Source organism: Anolis sagrei, chromosome 8, assembly GCF_037176765.1.
Source record: "Anolis sagrei isolate rAnoSag1 chromosome 8, rAnoSag1.mat, whole genome shotgun sequence".
In the NCBI taxonomy this organism is placed as follows: domain Eukaryota; kingdom Metazoa; phylum Chordata; class Lepidosauria; order Squamata; family Dactyloidae; genus Anolis; species Anolis sagrei.
This window is the reverse complement of record NC_090028.1, coordinates 29656985-29681636: the sequence shown is the minus strand read 5'-3', so window position 1 is coordinate 29681636 and position 24652 is coordinate 29656985. Positions and strand designations below refer to the sequence as shown.

General features: G+C 43.5%; 2 protein-coding genes across 4 annotated transcripts in view; one reads left to right on the top strand and one right to left on the bottom strand.

Moving 5' to 3' along the window:
• Positions 1-3677, top strand: part of ANKRD27 (ankyrin repeat domain 27) — a 77499-nt gene extending 73822 nt beyond the window's left edge. For all 3 annotated transcript variants that reach the window (XM_067471095.1, XM_067471094.1, XM_067471096.1), the window contains exon 29: positions 913-3677. In XM_067471095.1, the coding sequence (XP_067327196.1) occupies positions 913-1170 (258 nt within the window). In that variant the 3' untranslated portion in view covers positions 1171-3677. The remainder of the gene's footprint in view (positions 1-912) is intronic.
• Positions 3678-5659: 1982 nt separating this feature from the next.
• Positions 5660-14399, bottom strand: PDCD5 (programmed cell death 5). The gene is made up of 6 exons (XM_067471093.1): positions 14181-14399; positions 12613-12653; positions 12444-12505; positions 10032-10123; positions 8561-8632; positions 5660-7161 (listed from the first exon to the last, which is right to left on the bottom strand). The coding sequence occupies exons 1-6, from the start codon at positions 14244-14246 to the stop codon at positions 7120-7122; spliced, it is 375 nt and encodes a 124-aa protein (XP_067327194.1). The 5' UTR covers positions 14247-14399; the 3' UTR covers positions 5660-7119.
• Positions 14400-24652: the final 10253 nt, after the last annotated feature.

Sequence of the window (24652 nt, the reverse complement as noted above, 5' to 3'; positions counted from 1 at the left end):
CCACACTCTAAGGCTACCATTCTTGTTGCATCTCACTATTGAATGCATCAAGGAATATTAGAAAAGAGGACAAAGACTTGGTGAGCAGATCCATACAATAAACTCAAATGAGAGGGTCAATTCTCACCAAATCATTATAACTATTTATATTCTGCCCTCTCTCCCCAAGGGGTCTCAGGGTGGATCGCAGTACACATACAAAGCAAACATTCAATGCCGTTTTGAACAGACAGGACATAGACATACAGAACAGAAATGAGGCATGTTGTGTCGACGTCCAGCTTTTTGGCGCCTTAGAGGTTGTGCTCAAATACAGCCACAGGGGGGTGCTATTCATCAACACACTTGATGAATAGCATCTTGATGAATAGCATCAAGTGAACACACTTGATGGATAGCATCAAGTGAACACACTTGATGATATTGTCAGATATGGAGACACGTCCTTCATCTATGACAAAGAGCATTCAGGACTTCCTCCTTCCTTTTGGTCACCAGGCATTTTCGGATCTTTTTCTTTCATGGTGTCATAAACTACCTCCCTTGCTTTTTAGCATATCTAATTTCTCTACTTACAGCTTTAAGCTGTTTTCGAACTGCTTAGGTAAACAGTGGGCTGGGCTGACAGTCAGGTGCTCACACCGACCCGGGGCTTCGAACTGGCAACCTTTCGGTTGGTAGGTCTTATCATTACTGGTTATTTACTAGCTGTGCTAAAGCCCAGCCTGAATGTTAGGGGAATCTTAAATGACAAAAGCAGTTAAGTGTTGCAACAAATGAGCTAGAGGAGTGATGGGCTCTCTCTTGTTGGCGGTATTGAAGGAGAGCCTGTTTGGGGATGGTCTAATGTTGGACTTCCTACATGAAGCAGCAGGTAGACTTGTTCTAACATCTAACTTGTTATCTATTAAGAGCTTTGACAGGAGCAAGCTGAAGCCTATGGATCCTTTAGAGCCAAGCGGCCCTCACAGCCCTGATGCCAGCAACAGCCATGAACCCATCTGGGAAGACAACACCACCGACGGGGCGGCAGCACCCAACAGAAGTCAACTCATGCACCGGAGGCACACTGTTAACGTGGCACTTTCAGCAACGGATGTCAGCGACATCAGTGATCTGTCCAGATCCAGAGAGCCAAGCGTATCTTCACTAGAAGGCTGCTCTGATTGAGATTTTCAAAAACTCCAGGCAAAAAAAGATGTCCAGAGGTAACAGACTTGTGCAACAGCAGCTTTTACTCTCTTTCCACTCAGCATTGAAGAATTAAAAGATGCTTAGAACTAAGGCTTTCAAAACGGGATCAGGAGGTTTTGGAGAAAGAAGTGTCTCCAATCCGAACAGAATTTGCACTTTTGGAAAATTAAATCCTTTTACTTGCAGATACATTCACAAAATCCAGGGAGTTAATCGAGGTGAACACACTTGATCAGTAGAAATTGTCAGATGTGCAGATACGTCCCTATATTCTTGGATACTCCAAATGGGTTTCAGCACAAAAGCATAAAGGTGTATTCAAAGAATTCCACAGAATTTCTAAGGACCTAAATATTGTAGTTTGGAAAGGCAGTGATTTCAGGTTTGATGCTGCTAATTCACACATTCTCAGAAGGATTTGGGGCACTCCACGGTTGGGAGATGTATATAAAGTGTGATGCACGTGGCAAGATTGCACAGTCCGCTTCATTTTCATTGGTTTTGTTGCAATGTTGGAGATTACAATAACTGCTTTTGACAAATTATAGTTTTGTTGAAGGCTTTCATGGCTGGAATCACTGGGTTGCTGTGAGTTTCCTGGGATGTCTGGCCGTGTACCAGAAGCATTTTCTCCTGACGTTTCAACCGCATCTATGGCAGACATCCTCAGAGATTGTGAAGTCTGTTGGAAACTAGGAAAATTGGGTTTAAATATCTGTGGAATGTTCAGGGTGGGAGAAAAAACTCTGGTCTGTTTGAGGCAGGTGTAAATGTTGCAATTTGCCACCTTGATTAGCATTTAATCACCTTGCAGTTCCAAGGTCTGGCTTCTTACTGCCTGGGGGAATCTTTTGTTGGGAGGTAATTAGCTGGCCCTGATTGTTTCTTGTCTGGAATTCCCCTGTTTTTGAGTGTTGCTTTTTATTTACTGTTATGATTTTAGAGGGTTTTTTTTTTAATACTGGTAGCCAGATTTTGTTAATTTTCATGATTTCCACCTTTCTGTTGAAATTGTCCACTTGCTCGTGGATTTGAATGGCTTCTCTGTGTAGTCTGACATGGTGGTTGTCAGAGCGGTCCAGCATTTCTGTGTTTTCAAATAATATGTTGTGCCCAGGTTGGTTCCTCAAGTGCTCTGCTATGGCTGACTTCTCTGGTTGAGTTAGTCTGCAGTGCCTTTCATGTTCCCTCATTCATGTTTGGGTAATACAGCTGCGTTTGGTGGTCCCTATGTAGACTTGTCCACAGCTGCATGGTATACGGTAGACTCCTGCAGAGGGGAGAGGATCGCTCTTGTCCTTTGCTGAATGTAGCATTGGTTGGATTTTCTTTGTGGATCTGTGGATAGTTTGTAGGTTGTGTTTCTTCATCAGCTTCCCTATGCAATCAGTGGTTCCCTTGATGTATGGTAAGAACATTTTTCCACTGGGTGGATCTTTGTGGACAATTTCAACAGAAAGGAGGAAACCATGAAAATGAACAAAATCTGGCTACCAATATTTTCTTTAAAATGTAGAATCAGGACAGTAAAGAAAGAACAACACTCAAAAATGGGGGAATTCCAGACAAGAAACAATCAGGGCCAGCTAATCACCTCCCAACAAAAGATTCCACCAGGCAGTAAGAAGCCAGACATTGGAATTGCTAGGCTATGAAATCCTAATCAAGGTGACCAAGTGCAACATTCACACCTCCCTCAAACAGACAAGAGTTCTTTCTCCCACCCTGGACATTCCACAGATATATAAACCCAGTTTTCCTGGTTTCCAACAGACTTCACAACATCAGGAGAGAATGCTTCTGGAACATGACCATGCAGCCTGGAAAACCAACCCAAAGGATAGTTTGTTTTGGTAAAGAGCTAGGGCCCAATGAACAGAATTTTCTTTCCTTTTGTTAAATTGCCATGGCTGGGATTCTGAAATTCGTCTACTGTGAAATTCATGGCTCTAGCCTGCTATGGTTCAAGATAAAATAGTTATTATTCATGCACAAGAAAACAATGCCTCTAAATGCAAGGAGTCTAGCGAAAGGGAGTTTTCCTGTATCCGTTGGGACTTACTAAGAAGCTGTTCCATTCCTCCTTACTTAGAGACCCTCCTAAATTAATCTATTGTGCACTTTTAGAAATGGGGCGTGAGCTTTAGGAATTTTATTCTGAATTTTCCATGGTTAAGAAGGGGTTGAATTATCACTTGAAGAGCACAGTTAACTTTGGTCAATTTACATTAGTTTTTATATAATATTTGTATACAAACGTTTCAGGTTTTTTTAACTGTTAATCTATTTTGGATGGAGAATGGTCTGTCAAGATTTCGCTGTACAGAGTAATTTACTCGACACAAAGAAGAGCTCCAACGTACTCTTGAAGGAGGATAGGTATATTTTTCTAAGTACTTGAGTTCATCTAATTTTCTTATGTGCCTTGGATCTGTGCCAAATGATGGAAGGAATAATAATAATAATAAATCTATGCTCTTTAAGTGTGTGACTTTCATATTTGCAGCAAGTCATTGTTTCACTTAGGTTGACAGGTACTTCTGGTTTTCAATGCATATTACACAAGCCAACAAGTATTTTTCATCAGCTCTAATTTTACATCATTCTTAGAGTGTTTTTGCTCAGAACTCAGATCTGTGTTTATTTTTTCTCTATCATGTGTAGTTTTTGCAATGAGGCTAATTGAATAATTAATGCATTTACACATGAATGCATTAATTATTCATTTAGCCACATCACAAAAACTACGTGGAATAGAGAAAAAATAAACACAGATCTGAATTCAGCACAAAAAACTCTGTAAGAATTATCTAAAATTATATCTGATGAAAAATACTTGTGTTAGACGAATATGATGCGCCATTCGTCATATTTAAAAAGCTGATGTGATGGGGAAAAAAAGACATTTAAAATCAGCATAAAAAAACGATTTAAACTGTGCTACTCTCATTTCTGATGATTACAAAAAGTTTGATTTTGTTGGCTTGTTATTAAAGCCTGTTGTAAGCTTGCCTGGTATCAACACCACACATCTAGTAATATGAAAGTGATATACAAACAGTCGCACAGTTCCAAACAAGATAGGTTCTGTAGGTTTGTTCTCAATTTGAATATATATGTAAGCCAGAACAGGGACTCCAGACAAATATATATAAGCTTAGAATAACATAGGGAAGAGTTAACAGCCCTAGGTAAAGGTTTTCCCGACATTAAGTCCAGTCATGACCTACGCTGGGGGTTAGTGCTCATCTCTATTTCTAAGCCAAAGAGCCAGCATTGTCCTTAGACACCTCCAAGGTCACGTGGCCGGCATGACTGCATGGAGCGCCGTTACCTTCCTGCCGAAGCAGTACCTATTGATCTACTCATATTTGCATGCTTTTGAACTGCTAGGTAGGCAGAAGCTGGGTCTAACAGCTCACGCCACTCCCTGGATTAGAACCTGTGACCTTTCGGTCAGCAAGTTCAGCAGCTCAGTGCTTTAACCCGCTGCGCCACCAGGAGTCTATATGCTTAGAACAACATAGGGAAGAGTAACAGGCTAGTTAAGAGTCCTGTGGTGTTTGTTTTGCTGCCTGTGCCCCTATTTAGGAAATTTCCCCTCACTTTCTATCCCTGTGAGAACTGAATTTTGAAAAAAAATGGGCTTAATATGAAAACAAGGATTGGGGATAAAACTTCAGTGGAGACTCCTTTTTCCTAGGAGTGAATTTCCCTTTCTGGGGGTTAATTCCTCTCACTTCTTGATGTCTCACCCCTGTTCTTAACTATGGGTCATTTGTAATTTGGGGCTGCCTGCATGCTTGATTTTCCTTGGGCTCCTTTACAAGTTTTATTATTATTATTATTATTATTATTATTGTTATTATTATTATTTATTAAGAGCATTTTTTTCGCCTCCGAAGAGGGATTCAGGATAGCTACCAGCAGATACCGTTCGGTGCCAAACAATACACAGCATAAAATACGTTTAACCTAAATTAAAAACAGTTATAAATATATTAAAACAATTCGCCATTTCATGTCATCCTCCAAGTCAACCCATAGCCGTCAGTTCAAATAGTCTGTTAAAATCATATCTTCAATCCATTGCTGTCAACTAAAAACAGCCCATTAAAACTTTCTATTCTGCGAACACTTGACCCCATAACCAGGGTTTGTGCTTTTTCTGGAAGGTCATGAGGGAGGGGGCAGATCTAATCTCGTTAGGAAGGGCGTTCCACAGCCAAGGGGCCACCACCGAAAAGGCCCCGTCTCTCGTTTCCCACCAAACATGATTGTGATGGCGGCGGGACCGAAAGCAGAGTCTCTTCAGACGATCTTAAGGTCCTTGGGGGTTGGACTTTACACTTAAACAGGTCATAACTATCGTTTGCAGATGTGAACATCAACCCATGGACAAATGCAAACAGGAAGAATACCCACATAAAATTTTCAGACAAAACAAAGAAATTGCTCAAGTCTCTTTTTTTTCTCTTGAAAGATTTTAATCCCAGTTTCAAAGCTTTTGTTAAATATACATCACGTCCACAAACCAGAAAAGGAGCAACCCTCTCCCAATTGTACATCCTATCTTACATACAATGTTGATGCGGTGTATGGATTGAACATTTCTTCCGTTTTCCAACAAAAGGCACACGTTACAATGGCATCATGCATGTAAGACAAAGGTAAGGATTTGGGCAACGTTCTGATCCATTTCTGTATACTTCAAAAATGGAGGTCGGCAGAGGGAAAACAAGGGTTTTATTTATACAGTACTGTGTTGCATTGATACTTAGCAGTGCACCACCAAGCTATGGATAAGCAATTGATTGATTTTACTGTGGAAGATTTAGACACAAAGCTTCAATCTACTGAAAGCTGAGACCAGATTTTCAGAATTTTGACTTTAGAGTACTGTGCCCAATACGTGGAGCATCCTGACTGCTTTAGGAAGAAAAAAGCACCAAAGTAAAAACAAACAAAACTTTCCTCCGCAGATCTAATAAATTCAATTCCATGATGAGCTAGCCAAGACTTTTCCAAATTCTAATACAACCAACAACCCAGCAAGATACGCTATCATGCAAACATGTTTTGCCAACCAACTTCTCACGTTTGGTTTGAAAAAAATTTCAGCAAGCTGCAAGAAGTGTTCTTTATGGAGCCGATTCATCTGCAAGCTTCTCATGTTGTGCCTGATTCTTTTGAAGGATGGGACATATTAACCAGGCTCTGCTATTAACCATCACTTTGAAACCAGTTTAAGAAAGTGACAGCAAACCCTGGCTCATGTTAACCACAGTTAAGGTCATCAGAAGAAATGGCATGGGAAAACAAGCACTTAATCCTTTAAATGTAATTAAAGACAGGATTTTGTGAGCTAAATGCAATTTCAGCCCCATATACAACTGACCCTTTGAAATGAACGGGACTTGAATTAGAGGCTAAAAACTTCAATACTTTTTAATTATTTGGTGATAGAATTGGATTTGATCTGTGCACCTTTTTCCTCCACAGCTTACAAATACAAAATGAATGTTCTCCCTCTAGCCCACAGATACGTCCGCAAAGATTACAAAAAACTGTGGCTGCCGGCAGTGCAATTGTTTTTACTCCCTGATGGAGGACGATTGTGCCGCCAACAGGCGCTAACAGCACAGCGGACTCTCCCAGGCAGCCTCGAAGGAGAGCTGAAGCCTGAGAGAAGAACAAACCAAGCTTTGCCTCTTGGCCCATTATACAAAAATTACCTAAGAAAAAACATTCCACTTAATTTCATTAGCCACAACATGAGATCATTTCTTTTCCCTTTATATAAAAAATGTGTACAGAAAAAACTTGCGTAAATCTTTCATCTGCAGCTATGTCAGGTACGGCGCACTTCCCTTGACATGTTCCAGATGATTTGTGGTGGATGTCCATTTTTTTGTATTTCATGTATTAGTCTTCCTCATCCGAATCCAATACTTTTCTTCTGTTGAACTGGGGGAAGAAAAATAGAGAGCATGCGAAGACACCTTGACAACGAGGCCAGCTTCCAACATAGTAACAACATTCAATACCTATATAAACAATGCAGAGCTACATATAGATCTATAATTATATATACTAATTTCACTTATGCATTTCCCCTGAAACTTTTGCAAATCCTCTCTCTATATGTGTGTTTCCCTTCCCTCCTGCAATATTTGCAAGCCCTATATATCTATGTTTATATCTCACCAGATGTTTTGGCCTTCCAACTCCCAGAAATCCTGGCAGCTGGTAAACTGGCAGAGATTTTTGGGAGTTGTAGGCGAAAACACCTGGGGACCCACAGGGTGAGAATGACTGGTCTAGACATCTCTATATTTATTTATTTACGGCATTTATATGCCGCCCTTTTCACCCCGAAGTGGACTCAGAGCGGCTTACAAGATATATACATATATATACATATATTATATTATTAGCATAGTACACTATCAGTATTATATATTACTATATGGTACTATAACATATTGTAATATTAATATTACATGTAATATAAAATATTTAATTATATTAGTAGTATTATATTGTATTACATTATAATATTATAAATATATGTATATACAATATATTATATTATACTATATTATTAGCATAGCACAGGAAACAAGATGGAACTGTCCCCTGGCCCTCCCGCTCTTCTATATGTGTGTGTGCGCACATTTCCCCTGCAATGTTTGCAAGCCCTATATATATTCATATCTATCTAGACATATCTATATATATTTATGTCGCCCATAGCAGAACACTTCATGGACCAACTAAAAGTAGGCTGGACCACTCTAACACCTAACATGTCAGACTACAGAGAGAAGCCACTGAAATCCACAAGCATGTGGACAATCTCAACAGAAAGGAGGAAACTATGAAAATTAGCAAAATCTGGCTACCTGTATTTAAAACACTCTAGAATCAGGACAGTAAATAAAGAGCAACACTAAAAAAACAGGGGAATTCCAGACAAGAAACAATCAGGGCCAGCTAATCACCTCCTAACAAAAGATTCCCCCAGGCAGGAAGCAGCCAAGCCTTGAAGCTGCAAGGGATTAAATGCTAATCAAGGCGGCTAAATGCAACATCCCCACCTGCTTCAAGCAGACAAGAGTTCTTTCTCCCACCCTGGACATTCCACAGATATATAAACCCCACTTGCCTAGTTTCTAAGACCCTTGAACCTCTGAGGATGCCTGCCATAGATGCAGGCAAAATATCAGGAGAAAATGCTTCTGGAACATGGCCGTACAGTCCGGAAAACTCACAGCAACCCTTTATCAAATCAATTATGGTGTAGCTCATAAATCTATACAATTTGGTACTATTTGTAAACCATCTTACTTTAAAGTTGTCTTACCTTTACTGTTGTTTTCTTCTCAGTTTGCTGACTCACTTTTTCAAGTATTTCTATCAGCCCTTGTTCTGAAACCTGAGAAGTCAGAGGAAAGCAAAAGACAGCCATGCAGAGAATTCCATTTAGTGGAATGGTTTTATGCTGAGCCTTTTATCTTCATTTCCCTCTAGAAACCCCCATTTCTCCTTAATTATTCAGTACTGAATTTATTAAGTGTGAAATACCAGTTCAAAATGTAATAATAATAATAATAATAATAATAATAATACCCCTCTACAAATTATTAGCAGGTAATTGTTTGTTTACAAGTCTCTTTGGTTTCCACTGGAACAGTGGCACTCAAATTGGTCTTGATCCAGGAGCCATCAGCTGCTGGTGAACATCCAAAAAAGAAAGGGCTGCAGGCAATGAACACAAATGTGCCAATTCCCCGACATAAGGTAACTTAAGGAGCTGTGCTCTAAAATGTACTGAGAATCAACTCTCATTTGTGTGCAAGGTGCTAAAACACCAGAATTCATTCTACTGCTTGGTAGTAATTATTTATTTCCTCCTTGGAAAATTCACCAAAAGGATAACAATTCCTTGGTAAAAAAAAACTCAATGGTATTTGAGGCAATTGTGAACTCTGCAATTAAATAGCCTTGAAGCTTCAAGGCTTGGCTGCTTCCTGCCTGGGGCAATCCTTTATTGAGAGGTGATTAGCTGGCCCTGATGGTACCTTGTGTGGAATTCCTCAGTTTTGTCAATCACCTCCAAACAAAGGATTCCCCAAGGGAGGAAGCAGCCAGGCTTTGAAGCGGCAAGGCCATTCAGTGCTAATCAAGGCGGTCAATTGCAACATTCACACTTGTCTCAAGCAGACGAAGAGTTATTTCTCCCACCCTGGACATTCCACAGATATATAAACCCCACTTGCCTAGTTCCAACAGACCTCACAACCTCTGAGGATGCCTGCCATAGATGTCTTATACTCGAGTACATATGGTATATAGTACGACCCTTTCCCCCCAATATCCACAAAGGATAAGTTTCCAGACTTTGCATGGACACATGAAATCAGCAGATAATAGCAAACCCTATTGAATTGAAGGACTTCTGATCCCAGATACCATGGAGAACCTAGAAAATGCCTATTGTGTCGGGCATGGAAAAATGAAGCCATGGATGCAGAGGTCATACTGTCCCACCAAAATTCAGTCAAAAGTTCTAACCCTGAAGACAGGCATTTTAATCCTTGAGAAAGGAAAAATATATACAAAGGTTGGGAAGGTGTCAAAGAGAAAGGAATGTGGCCACACAGGGAAGTTCAAGAACTGGGGAGGAATGCAAGGAGGGCAGGATTTGGCTCTACAACCTGAGGTCCTCGGCCCCTTTGATTTGTTGCTTCTGAATATATATAAACCTACACGTCTTCAACCTGACAGTCCCAAGGTTTGTTTCATCAAGTGACAATGGCAAAAAATCAACTCACCTTCCCACCTAACTGCCCAAATCTCGCCATCTGTATAAGATAGTTTTCAACTGCTTTGGCCTTTTCTGGCTTTACGAGAGCTAAATTACTTACTGCACAATAAAAAAAAGAAGTTTGTGGTTATTTTTTTAACATCCCAAGAACTGTAATAATACATTATAATACAATAATAGGCATTCTAGACTATTATTTGTGAAACATCACAGTAGTGAAATGAGTAGTGCAAATCATGGTGTGAACTGACGTTTCCACGCATTCACAAAAAATGTACAATTCATGCTCTAAAACGGATCAATACAAGGAACAGGATTCATTTCATGAAGGCGAAGTCCTGACATTTCAGCAACACTTTTTCTCAATAGACTGCCTTTTGGTTTTCGTTGGAAAACTGGGTCTTGTCTGGCTATCTTTGAACAATCCTCAGCTAAAAGCAATCCCTTTAAGAAAGAGATGGCATTGTGACCAGCATGCTCTAAACTCTTTGAAAACACCATTATCCTCTAGCGCACTGGTTCTCAGCCTTCCTAATGCAGTTCCTCATGTTGTGGTGACCCCCAACCATAACATTATTTTCGTTGCTACTTCAAAACTGTAATTTTGCTACTGTTATCAATCATAATGCAAATATCTGATATGCAGGATGTATTTTCATTCACCGGACCACATTTGGCACAAATACCTGATATGCCCAAATTTAAATACTGGTGAGGTTGGGGAGGGATTGTTTTTGTCATTTGGGAATTGTAGTTGCTTGGATTAATAGTTACCATAAAATCATAAATCATTCTGTACTCCACCATCAGTGGAATTTAACCAAACTTGGCACACAGAACTCCCATGACCAACAGAAAATACAGGAAGGGTTTGGTGGGCATTGACCTTGAGTTTTGGAGTTGTAGTTCACCTACATCCAGAGAGAACTGTGGACTCAAACAACGATAGATCTGGACCAAACTTGGCACAAATACTCAGTATGCCCAAATGTGAACACTGTGGCAAGTTTGGTTCAATTCCATTGTTGGTGGAGTTCGGGATGCTCCTTGATTGTAGGTGTACTATAAATCCCTGCAACTCCAACTCCCAAATGGCAAAAACAATCCCCTCCCAACCCCACCAGTATTCAAATTTGGCATATTGTGTATTTGTGCCAAATTTGATCCAGTGAATGAAAATACATCCTGCATATGAGATATTTACTTTATGATTCATAATAGTAGCAAAATTACAGCTATGAAGTAACATAAAAATGAACCATCTAGGACAGGGATCCTCAAACTAAGGCCCGGGGGCCGGATACGGCCCTCCAAGGTAATTTATCCGGTCCTCGCTCAAGGTCAACCTAAGTCTGAAATGACTTGAAAGCACACAACAACAACAATTCTATCTCATCAGCCAAAAGCAGGACTACACTTCCTATTGAAATACTAATAAGCTTATATTTGTTAAACTTGTTCTTCATTTTAATTACTGTATTGTTTTAAAGTGGTTTTTTGCACTACAAATAAGATAGGTGCAGTGTGCATGGGAATTCATTCATGGTTTCTTTTTTTCAAATTATAATCTGGCCCTCCAACAGTTTGAGGGACTGTGACCTAGCCCTCTGTTTAAAAAATTTGAGGACCCCTGGTCTAGGGCCTTAAGATCATCTGGGGAGGCCCTGCTCTCATTACCACCTTTGTCACAAGTATGTTTGGTGGAGATGAGACAGGGCCTTCTCGGTGGTGGCCCCTCAGCTGTGGAAGGCCCTCCCTATAGATATTAGATTGGCCACCTCCCTTTTAACATTCCGGAAAAAAGTCAAGACGTGGCTTTTTGAACAAGCGTAACTGACATAGGAAAATGGAACGACGACTATGAGACCAGACAACGAGGAGACAAGGAGACACTATGAATTTATATTTTATTGATATGTTTAATTTTTATTATACGTTATGTTTTTAATTGTATTTATGATATTGTAAGCATTGAATTTTACCCTGTTAACTGCCTTGAGTCGCCTACAGGCTGAGAAAAACAGTATACAAATACAGTAAGTAAATAAATAAATAAATAAAAAATAATTTTATGGCTAGAGGTCACCACAACATGAAGAACTGCATTAAGGGGTTGCAGAATTAGGAAGGTTGAGAAACACTGCCTTAAACAAAGGACAAAAATAAATAACAAAGGCCAAGGGAACAAACAGAAGTAAAATATAAAGAAGCCCTAAAGTTGACAGAAAGTAATTTGCCTGCCTAGATTTAAAAAAAGTCCTCAATATTTATTTCAAAAACAGGGAGAGAAGTCAGGGAACACTGGCTCCCCATGTAAGCATGGTCCTCTTGGGCTTGATTACTGTGAAATTTATTAGGCAACATAAGAATATGATTCAGAGAAAGGCAACATTATTTAGAAAGCAGCATAAATACTTACATCTGGCACGAGCTGCTTGATCCAAAACTTGAGCTAAAATAGTATTTCTCATTTCTGCCTCCCTGTAATGCAATTAGACACATTTTACACAGAAAAAAACAGAACATCCAAAGGCTTTAATAAAAACGACTTTAAAAATCCCCTCATGTGCATTATTGCCAATCCATACCTCTGTTTTGATTCTTGTTGTGCGATCTCACCAGAAGGATCCTGAAAGGTTCAAAATAAGGGAAGTTATGATAAATAAGATAGTTGTGTGAGTCTTCTATGGGGAGATTTGGGGGAGGTGGCTGTTAGTTGTTACTAAAGTGTGTCAACTTTGTCTGGGTTGTTTTACTTTGTAATGGAATGGCAAAGGTATGCTCACTTGAAAGTTTGTTACATACCACTATATCAACAACAACCTTCCACATACCCTTCACATAGAAAATGACTATCCTTCCTTAAGAAAAGAATAACTTCTTTAGTGTGAATAAGCACCCAAATATCTTGAAGTGCCACGGTCCACAAACCGGTTCCCTGATGTCCTCAGTGAGAACCAGCATCCAAATTATTAATTTATAAAGGGGAACAAAGTTTGACTTTTGCAGCAAACAAAACAAAACAACAAATCCTATGGCGCCATAAAGACTCACATGCTTACTGCAAAGTCTTTGCTGTAATAAAAATACGAGGGTTGAATGAAAAGTAATGCCTCTATCTTCGTAACTCAACAGATGGCAGTACTGGTATGCGGCGGGTACTGGCTTGTCGACCTACGAGCCCACCAGGACTTTGAGATCTTCCGGGGAGGCCCTGCTCTCGATCCCGCCTGCTTCACAAGCACAGCTGGCAGGGACGAGAGACAGGGCCTTCTCGGTGGTGGCCCCTCGGCTGTGGAACACCCTTCCCGTGGACATCAGACAGGCTCTTTCCCTGTTGATATTCCGCAGAAAATTAAAAACCTGGTTGTTTAAGAAGGTGTTCGAACAAGAAGTGCAATGATTGGTAATGACTATAGGAATGGAATAATGGAAAATGATATTGGATTGTGGTTTGGACGATGAGACGACGCTGAATGGTTTTCGTAGTAATGACAATGTTTTGTATAATGCTTTTTGTATAATGTTTTTTGCATAATGGTTTGAGAATTGTTTTTATACTGTGTTTTGTATCTTGTTCTTCTCATGTTGTACACAGCTGTGAGTCGCCCCTGGGCTGAGAACAGCGGTATAGAAGCAAAGTAAATAAATAAATAAATAAACAGACTCTCCTCTACAGTTCCATTTTGGTGGAAAGTCTTAGCATTGAATGGTTGTGTTGTTAAAGTGCTTAAGCGACTGAGGGGGAAAAGGAAAGAGCCTGAGGCTGTTAGGAATGGTGGGAGTTGAAGTCCAAAACACCTGGAGGGAAGGCCCGTGCTGGCCTAGGCCTGATGTATACCCTGCTTTTTCTCTCCACAAAGGAGGCTCAAAGCAGCTTACGTGGAAAGCATTTCAATACAACTTAAAATCCGATTTACATTCAAACTTAATGACTACAGTTTGGCATCCCTTGAACTGCTGTGAAGGGATGCTGGGAGTTGTAGTTCGGCCTTCTTCTTTCCCAAGGCCTTGGGAAATGACAACTGCCATGCTTCTATAGCCCTGAGCCACGGCAGCGGTGTCAACCCGCATTCATTCCCCAAGAGGGGGGAAATGGGGCCTGGAAGCGCTAGGCTAGGCCTCACTCTCTCCCTCCCTCAGTCCATTCACTCACCCCGTGCTTGGCCTGCAACTCGGCCATCCTTTGCTTGCGTAGAGCCTCCAGCTCTTCGTCCGCCATCCTGGCGCCGGGGGAAAGAGTGGCGGAGGAAGCGGGGCCTCGAAGGCAGCCAAGCGGGGAAGAGGAGCCCTCCTCGGCTTCACAAATCCGGGCTGAGTGGGCCAGGGAGTTCTGCGCAGGCGCACAGAGAGGGGACGGTGGCCGCGAAGGGCTTCACTGGTCCGACAGGGAATTCCGCGCAAGCGCACTGGGAGCAGCCCCTCTTGCCGCTGTCCTCGCTCTCTCTGACTTGCCTTCCTTGTCTCTGGATTGCCCTCTTGTGGCTGCGCCTGGACACTGCAGAAGCGTTCTCTCCTGACGTTTCGCCCACGTCTATGTCAGAGGTTGTGAAGTCTGTTGGAAACTAGGCAAGAGAGATGTATTATCGAAGGCTTTCATGACTAGAATCACTGGGTTGTTGTAGGGTTTTTTGGAGGCTATATGGCCATGTTCTCAGAAGCATTCTCTCCTGACGTTTCACCCACATCTATGGCAGGCGTCCTCAGAGGTTGCGAGGTCTGTTGGAAACTAGGCAAGTGAGATGTATTGTCGAAAGCTTTCATGACTGGAATCACTGAGTTGTAGGTTTTTTCGGGCTATATGGCCATGCTCTTAGAAGCATTCTCTCCTGACGTTTTGCCCACATTTATAGCAAGCGTACTCAGAGGTTGTGAGGTCTGTTGGAAACTAGGCAAGAGAGTTGTATTGTCGAAGGCTTTCATGACTGGAATCACTGAGTTATTGTAGGTTTTTTGGGGCTATATGGCCTTGTTCTTAGAAGCATTCTCTCCTGACGTTTCGCCCACATCTATGTCAGGAGTCCTCAGAGGTTGTGAAGTCTGTTGGAAACTAGGCAAGAGAGATGTATTGTCGAAGGCTTTCATGACTGGAATCACTGAGTTGTAGGTTTTTTCGGGCTATATGGCCTTGTTCTCAGAAGCATTCTCTCCTGACGTTTCGCCCACATTTATGGCAGGCGTCCTCAGAGGTTGTGAGGTCTGTTGGAAACTAGGCAAGAGAGATGTATTGTCGAAGGCTTTCATGGCTGGAATCACTGAGTTGTTGTAGGTTTTATGGGGCTATATGGCCATGTTCTCAGAAGCATTCTCTCCTGACTTTTCACCTACATCTATGTCAGGAGTCCTCAGAGGTTGTGAAGTCTGTTGGAAACTAGGCAAGTGAGATGTATTGTCGAAGGCTTTCATGACTGAAATCACTGGGTTGTTGTAGGTTTTTTGGGGCTATATGGCCATGTTCTCAGAAGCGTTCTCTCCTGACGTTTCGCCCACATCTATGGCAGGCGTCCTCAGAGGTTGTGAGGACTGTTGGAAACTAGGCAAGAGAGATGTATTGCCGAAGGTTTTCATGACTGGAATCACTGGGTTGTTGTAGGGTTTTTTGGGGGGCTATATGGCCATGTTCTCAGAAGCATTCTCTCCTGATGTTTCGCCCACATCTATGGCAGGCGTCCTCAGAGATTGTGAGGTCTGTTGGAAACTAGGCAAAAGAGATGTATTGTCGAAGGCTTTCATGACTGGAATCACTGGGTTGTTGTAGGGTTTTTTTTGGGGCTATATGGCCATATTCTCAGAAGCATTCTCTCCTGACATTTCACCTGCATCTATGGCAAACATCCTCAGCCCGAAAAACCTACAGCCTCGGCAAGTGACCTGAACGGTGAGTCGACAATGACTGGAACGGCGATTCGACGGACGAGACTGTTTTATTGTTTTAATGATTGTTTTATTTCTCACTAGCTTGGGGACCCGGCGTTGCCCGGGTTATTAGAGAAAATGGGTAATGGCGGTTCTGTATGCCAAGTTTGGTCTTTATTGGTCTTTGGATAACGGCTGCATTATTTTCAGGAAGTGAGTGAAGGTACTTGAAGTCCCATCATCCATGGCCCATCCTACTACAAACAGCAGCAGGATATAGAGTGGGTCATGGGGGCTCTGTGTGCCAAGTTTGGTCTTTATCAGTCATTAGATGAGGGTGGCAGTGGTGTCAGTAAGTGAGTGAAGGTAGTGCAAGTCCCATCATCCAAAGTCCATCCCCTTTCAAACTGCAGCAGGATGTAGAGTGGATCATGGGGGCTCTGTGTGCCAAGTGTGGTCTTGATTGGTCATTAGAAGAGGGTTGCAGCAATGTTTTGAAGGGAGTGGAGGTACTTGAAGTCCCATCATCCATGGTCTGTCCTCCTCCAAACTGCACCAGGATGTAGAGTGGGTCATTGGAGCTCCATGTGTCAAGTGTAGTCTTGATTAGTCATTGGCGAGGGTCTCAGTGGTCTCAGGAAATGAGCAAAGGTACTGCAAGTCCCATCATCCATCTCCAAAGTTTTCCAAACAACACCAGGACGTAACGTGGGTCATGAGAGGTCTATGTGCCAAGTTTGGTCTTGATCCGTCATTGGATGAGGTTTGCAGAGGTCTCAGAATGTGAGTGAAGGTACTGGAAGTTCCATCATCCATGGTCCACCCTTCTCCAAAACTGCAGCAGGATGTAGAGTGGGTCATGGGGGCTCTGTGTGCCAACTTTGGTCTTGATTGGTCATTAGATGAGTTTTGCAGCAGTCTTGGGTAGTGTAGGTACTTGAAGTCCCATCATCTATTGTCTGTCGTCCTCCAAACTGCTCCAGGATGTAGAGTGGGTCATTGAAGCTCCATGTGCCAAGTGTAGTCTTGACGAGTCATTGGCGAGGGTCTCAGTGGTCTCAGGAAGTGAGTGAAGTGACTGCAAGTCCCATCATCCATTGTTAAATTCTTCCAAACCGCACCAGGATGTAGAGTGGGTCATGCAGGGTCTCTGTGTAAATTGTGGTCCTGATCCATCATCGTTGGCAGTTGTAATGGTCTTAGGAAGGGAGTGCAGGTATTGCAAGTCCCATCGTCCATGGTGCATCCTCCTTCAAACTGCACCTGGATGTAGAATGCGTCATGGAGACTCAGTGTGCCAAGTTTGGTATTTATTGGTAATTGGATGATGGTTGCAGTGGTCTGAAGAATTGAGCAATGGTCCTGCAAGTCCCATAATCCACGGTCCATCCCCGGCCAAACCACACCAGGACGTAAAGAGGGTCATGAGAGGTCTATGTGCGAAGTTTGGTCCTGATCAGTCATTGGATAAGGTTAACAGCGGTCTCAGAATGCGAGTGGTGGTACTGCAAGTCCCATCATCCATGGTTCATACTCCTCCAAACTGCAGTAGGATGTAGAGTGGGTGATGGGGGCTCTAAGTGCCTATTTTGGTCTGTATTGGTAGTGTTCTGACCCAGCCCCCTTTGGCCTTTCCTTTCCTCTCTCATCTCGGAATCTTGCATTTGAGGCTGGCCAATCAGAGACCATATGCAAATTTCCTTCTGTCATGCCCCGTTTCTGCCATGAACCCTCTTCTCCACCAGGGGCTCCTATTGAAGCTGCCCAATCAGAGACCATATGCAAATAGCACCACAGTGGCAGCCAATCAGAAAGCTGCCACATACACTTCCGCCCTCCACACTTCCTCTGTCCTTCCCATACAAACAAACACTCTTCTTTATTATATACTAGCTTGTGGACCCGGCGCTGCCCGGGTTATTAGAGAAAGTGGGCAATGGCGGTTCTGTATGCCAAGTTTGGTCTTTATTGGTCATCGGATAATGTTTTCAGGAAGTGAGTGAAGGTACTTGAAGTGCCATCATCCATGGTCCACCCTTCTCCAAACAGCAGCAGGATATAGAGTGGGTCATGGGGGCTCTGTGTGCCAAGTTTGGTCTTTATCAGCCATTGGATGAGGGTGGTAGTGGTTTCAGTAAGTGAGTGAAGGTAATGCAAGTCCCATCATCCAAAGTCCATCCTCCTTCAAACTGCAGCATGATGTAGAGTGGGTCATGGGGCCTCTGTGTGCTAAGTTTGGTCTAGATTGGTCTATGGATGAGGGTTGCAGCAATCTTGGGAAGGAAGTGGAGGTACTTGAAGTCCCATCATCCACGGTCTGTCCTCCTCCAAACTGCACCAAGATGTAGAGTGGGTCATGGGGGCTCTGTGTGCTAAGTTTGGTCTTGATCAGTCATTGGATTAGGGTCGCAGTGGTTTCAGTAAGTGAGTAAACGTACTGCAAGTCCCATAATCCATGTTCAACCCTCCTCCAAAACTGCAGCAGGATGTAGAGTGGGTCATGGGGGCTCTGTGTGCCAAGTTTGGTCTAGATTGGTCATTAATGAGGGTTGCAGAAATCTTGGGAAGGGAGTGGAGGTACTTGAAGTTCCATCATCCATGGTCTGTCCTCCTAGAAAGTGCACCAGGATGTAGAGTGGGTCATGGAGACTCTGTGTGCCAAGTTTGGTCTTGATCAGTCATTGGCGAGGGTCTCAGTGGTCCCAGGAACTGAGTGCAGTGACTGCAAGTCCCATCATGCATTGACAAATTCTTCCAAACCACACCAGGATGTAGAATGGGTCATGCAGGCTCTCTGTGTAAATTGTGGTGTTGACCCATCATCGTTGGCAGTTGTAATGGTCGTAGGAAGGGAGTGCAGGTATTGCAAGTCCCATCGTCCATGGTGCATCTTCCTTCAAACTGCACCTGGATGTAGAGTGCGTCATGGAGACTCAGTGTGCCAAGTTTGGTATTTTTTGGTATTTGGATGAGGGTTGCAGTGGTCTGATGAATTGAGCAATGGTACTGCAAGTCCCATAATCCACGGTCCATCCCCGGCCAAACCACAGCATGACGTAAAGTGGGTCATGAGAGGTCTATGTGTGAAGTTTGGTCCTGATCAGTCATTGGATAAGGTTAACAGCGGTCCCAGAATGTGAGTGGTGGTACTGCAAGTCCCATCATCCATGGTTCATCCTCCTCCAAACTGCAGTAGGATGTCGAGTGGGTCTTGTGTGCTCTGTTTGCCAAGTGTGGTCTGTATTGGTAATTGTCTGACTCAGCCCCCTCTGGCCTTTCCTTTCCTCTGTCATCTCGGAATCTTGGAATTGAGGCTGGCCAATCAGAGACCATATGCAAATTTCCTTCTGTCATGTCCCTGTTTCTGTCATGAACCCTTTTCTCCACCAGGGGCTCCTGTTGAAGCAGGCCAATCAGGGATCATATGCAAATAGCACCACAGCAGCAGCCAGTCAGAATCTTGGAACTTTCAGGCTGGCCAATCAGAAAGCCGGCACATACACCGCCACACATCCGCCGCATACAAGTTTTGACTTTTATTATATATATAGACTAGCTTGGGGACCCGGCGTTGCCCGGGTTATTAGAGAAAATGGGTAATGGTAGTTCTGTATGCCAAGTTTGGTCTTTATTGGTCTTTGGATAATGGCTGCATTATTTTCAGGAAGTGAGTGAAGGTACTTGAAGTCCCATCATCCATGGCCCATCCTCCTACAAACAGCAGCAGGATATAGAGTGGGTCATGGGGGCTCTGTGTGCCAAGTTTGGTATTTATCAGTCATTAGATGAGGGTGGCAGTGGTGTCAGTAAGTGAGTGAAGGTACTGCAAGTCCCATCATCCAAAGTCCATCCCCTTTCAAACTGCAGCAGGATGTAGAGTGCATCATGGGGGCTCTGTGTGCCAAGTTTGGTCTTGATCGGTCATTAGAAGAGGGTTGCAGCAATGTTTTGAAGGGAGTGGAGGTACTTGAAGTCCCATCATCCATGGTCTGTCCTCCTCCAAACTGTAGCAGGAGGTAGAGTGGGTCATTGGAGCTCCATGTGCCAAGTTTAGTCTTGATTAGTCATTGGCGAGGGTCTCAGTGGTCTCAGGAAGTGAGCAAAGGTACTGCAAGTCCCATCATCCATCTCCAAATTTTTCCAAACAACACCAGGACGTAAAGTGGGTCATGAGAGGTCTATGTGCCAAGTTTGGTCTTGATCCGTCATTGGATGAGGTTTGCAGAGGTCTCAGAATGTGAGTGAAGGTACTGGAAGTTCCATCATCCATGGTCCACCCTTCTACAAAACTGCAGCAGGATGTAAAGTGGGTCATGGGGGCTCTGTGTGCCAACGTTGGTCTTGATTGGTCATTAGATGAGTTTTGCAACAGTCTTGGGTAGTGGAGGTACTTGAAGTCCCATCATCCATGGTCTGTCGTCCTCCAAACTGCTCCAGGATGTAGAGTGGGTCATTGAAGCTCCATGTGCCAAGTTTAGTCTTGATGAGTCATTGGCGAGGGTCTCAGTGGTTTCAGGAAGTGAGTGAAGTGACTGCAAGTCCCATCATCCATTGTCAAATTCTTCCAAACCACACCAGGATGTAGAGTGAGTTATGCGGGCTCTCTGTGTAAATTGTGGTCCTGATCCATCATTGTTGGCAGTTGTAATGGTCTTAGGAAGAGAGTGCAGGTATTGCAAGTCCCATTGTCCATGGTGCATCCTCCTTCAAACTGCACCTGGATGTAGAGTGTGTCATGGAGACTCAGTGTGCCAAGTTTGGTATTTATTGGTAATTGGATGAGGGTTGCAGTAGTATGAAGAATTGAGCGATGGTACTGCAAGTCCCATAATCCATGGTCCATCCCCGGCCAAACCACACCAGGACGTAAAGTGGGTCATGAGAGGTCTCTGTGCGAAGTTTGGTCCTGATCAGTCATTGGATAAGGTTAACAGCAGTCTCAGAATGTGAGTGGTGGTACTGCAAGTCCCATCATCCATGGTTCATACTCCTCCAAACTGCAGTAGGATGTAGAGTGGGTGATGGGGGCTCTGTGTGCCTATTTTGGTCTGTATTGGTAGTGTTCTGACCCAGCCCCCTTTGGCCTTTCCTTTCCTCTCTTTCTCATCTCGGAATGTTGGATTTGAGGCTGGCCAATCAGAGACCATATGCAAATTTCCTTCTGTCATGCCCCGTTTCTGCCATGAACCCTCTTCTCCACCAGGGGCTCCTATTGAAGCTGACCAATCAGAGACCATATGCAAATAGCACCACAGCGGCAGCCAATCAGAACGCTGCCACGTACACCTTCCGCCCTCCGCACCTCTGTCCGATACAAACAAACACTCTTCTTTATTATATGTATAGATAGATGGATGTATTTTAATTTGATTTATGTCTAATTGTAGTGTTTAATTGTAATTGTTTGTACTGGCATTGAATTTTTGCCACTACTTATGTGTAAACTGATTTTATTTACAGTATACAAATACTGTAAACAAAATAAATAATAATAAATAAGTGAGGTGTGTGTGTGTCTGTTGAATGATGTCTGGGTGGGAGAAATAACTCTTTGTCTGTTGGAAGCAAGTGTGAATGTTGTAATAGATCACCTTGATTTGCATTGAGTAGCTTGACAGCTTCAAAGCCTGGCTGCTTCCTGCCTGAGGGAATCCTTTGTTGGGAGGTGTTTTTTCCTGTCTGGAATTCCCATTTTTTGAGTGTTGCTCTTTATTTACTGTCCTGATTTTGGAGTTTAATACTGGTAGCCAGATTTTGTTCATTTTCATGATTTCCTCGTTTCATAGGATCATAGAGTTGGAAGAGACCTCATGGGCCATCCAGTCCAAACCTCTGTCAAGAAGCAGGAAAATTGCATTCGAAGCACCCCTGACAGATGGCCATCCAGCCTCTGTTTAAAAGCTTCCAAAGAAGGAGCCTCTACCACTGAAATTGTCCACCAACTTGTGGACTTCAATGACTTCTCTGTGTAGTCTGACCTGGTGGTTGTTAGAGTGGTCCAGCATTTAAGTGTTCTAAAATAACATAACACCTCCCAACAAATGATTCCACCAGGCAGGAAGCAGCCAGGCTTTGAAGCTGCCAGGCTATTCAATGCTAATCAAGCTGGCCAATTGCAACATTCCCACTTGCTTCCAACAGACAAGAGTTCTTTCTCCCACCCTGGACATTATTCCAGATATACTGTATAAACCCCACTTGCTCAGTTTCCAACAGACCTCACAACATCTGAGGATTCCTGCTACAGATGTGGATGAAACGTCAGGACAGAATGCTTCTAGAACATGGCCAGGCAGCCCAGAAAACTCACAGCAACCCAGTGATTCCGGCCATGAAAGCCTTCGACAACACAAGGGAAATTTTCTCTGGGTAGGAGGGGGAGAGGGAAAGAAGGGGGTGGCCAGTTGAGCCTCTCTCACTCTCTTTTGGTCCTTTGCTCCCAAGTGTGTCCTGCCCCCATCTCCCAAGTCAAGCTGCCTTCCCCTTGCAAGGCCTGGGGATGATGGAGCCTGTGGTCCAGCGCATTTCAAGAACAGAGAGTGCAGCCTATCCAATGTAGCCCAGTGGGTTTCCCCGGCAATTTCTCCAACTTGCGGGTCCCATCATCCCCAGAGACAGCAAAGGGAAAGGCTGACTGTGGAGCTGGGACTCTGAGTCTGTCCTGGTCTCAGAGCCCCATCTCTGGGCAAAGAACGCTCTCTCAGCCTCAGAGGACGGCCATAACGATGCGGGAATAATAAATCATAATAATCATAATAAAAACTCCTCTGGGACTTCCGAATTCAGCCAGGCGGAGTTCTGGAGCACAATACTCCTTACCTCACGATTGTGTTAAAAAACAAAGTATGGAATATTGATATTGCAATCCCAGGTGACAACAGGATTGAAGAGAAACAACTGCAAAAGCTAACACGATATGAGGATTTAAAATTCGAACTGCAAAGACTCTGGCACAAACCAGTAAAGGTGGTCCCAGTGGTGATCGGCACACTGGGTACAGTGCCTAAAGACCTTGGCCTGCACTTAAACACAATCAGCACTGACAAAATTACCATCTGCCAGCTGCAGAAGGCCACCCTACTGGGACCTGCACGCATTCTTCACCGATACATCACGCAGTCCTAGACACTTGGGAAGTGTCCGATGTGTGATCCAATAAAACACCCAGCAAAGTAATCTTGTCTACTGTGGACTAATATTGTTGTGTTTCTAATAATAATAATAATAATAATAATAATAATAATAATAATAAGCCAGCAGAGTGTCTGCTGTGGACTCATCTTGTTATGTTTCAAATAATAATAATAGTAATAGTAGTAATAATAATAATAATAATAATAATAATAATAATCTATTTGTATCCCACCCCATGTCTCCGAGGGAACTCCTCTGCACTTTAAATACCTTTGATTTAAATGATCAAGGGTCTGGAGAACAAACCCTATGAGGAGCGGCTTAAGGAGCTGGGCATGTTTAGCCTGAAGAAGAGAAGACTGAGAGGAGATATGACAGCCATGTATAAATATGTGAGAGGAAGCCACAGGGAGGAGGGAGCAAGCTTGTTTTCTGCTTCCCTGGAGACTAGGACGCAATTGAACAATGGCTTCAAACTACAAGAGAGGAGATTCCATCTGAACATGAGGATGAACTTCCTGTGAGAGCCATTCAGCAGTGGAACTCTCTGCCTCGGAGTGTGGTGGAGGCTCCTTCTTTGGAGGCTTTTAAACAGAGGCTGGATGGCCATTTGTCAGGGGTGTTTTGAATGCAATATTCCTGCTTCTTGGCAGGGGGTTGGACTGGATGGCCCAGGAGGTCTCTTCCAACTCTTTGATTCTATGATTACTCTACCCATTATCTCCAGACACTGGCTGGCTGCCACGAACCACAATGGGAACAGAAAGGGGAGGGAAATGTACTTATTGGGTCCTTGTGTGTGGTTGGGCAGGCATTTGGGTGTTTAGTGGGTTTTCTGAATAGTGATTTTCCCTGCCAATTCTAAAGCAGCGAAGAGACTATCCAGGCTCCAGATGATGGCTCAGGAAGATGCTGCTGCCTCTTCCAAATGCTGCTCCCTTGGAAGAGCCTCGGTCGGAGGAGAATCATGCCAGCCTGGGTTTTAGCACACTGGATGCAAAAAAGTAAGGTCAGGTTGTCTTTAGGATAGACATGGGCCAACTTGCGTCTTCCTTCCAGGTGTTTTGGACTTCAACTCTCACAATTCCTAACAGCCTCGGGCCCTTTCCTTTTCCCCCTCAGCCGCTTAAGCGGCTGAGGGGGAAAAGGAAGGGGCCCGAGGCTGTTAGGAATTGTGAGAGTTGAAGTCCAAAACACCTGGAGGGAAGACCCAAGTTGGCCCATGCCTGCTTTAGAAGGCCCTTGTTTGGTAACTTGAATGCCCAACAGCCCAGTGTCCTTCTGAACAGCAGCATGGGACTTGTTCCAGAACATCCCCCTCAAGAAGGCAGCATCCCTTCAGGTGGGCATTGCTGTGACCCCCCAGCTCCCTATGCCGTTGGGAATCATACTTCCATTGGCATCTGGAGAGCGAGCAAACAAATGAGGGTCTTCCCGGCCCCTCCCTATGTAAACATTGTCGGGAATTCTGCAACCTGTACCTGTTTTGTTTTTTTGTCGTGGCATAAGTGACTCTTGGTGTGAGAGAATTGGCAGTCTGCAAGGACGTTGCCCAGGGGACGCCTGGATGATTTGATGTTTTTATCATCCTTGTGGGAGGCGTCTCTCATGTCCCCGCATGAGGAGCTGGAGCTGATG

Bases quoted from the DNA above. Each gene is read 5' to 3' on its own strand.
- PDCD5 (XM_067471093.1), bottom strand. From the start codon at position 14,246: ATGGCGGACGAAGAGCTGGAGGCTCTACGCAAGCAAAGGATGGCCGAG. The intron at 12,654-14,180 runs GTGAGTGAATGG...TGAACCTTTCAG, and splicing joins AGTTGCAGGCCAAGCACGGG to GATCCTTCTGGTGAGATCGC. The intron at 7,162-8,560 runs GTAAGACAACTT...TTCTTCCCCCAG, and splicing joins AGAAGAAAACAACAGTAAAG to TTCAACAGAAGAAAAGTATT.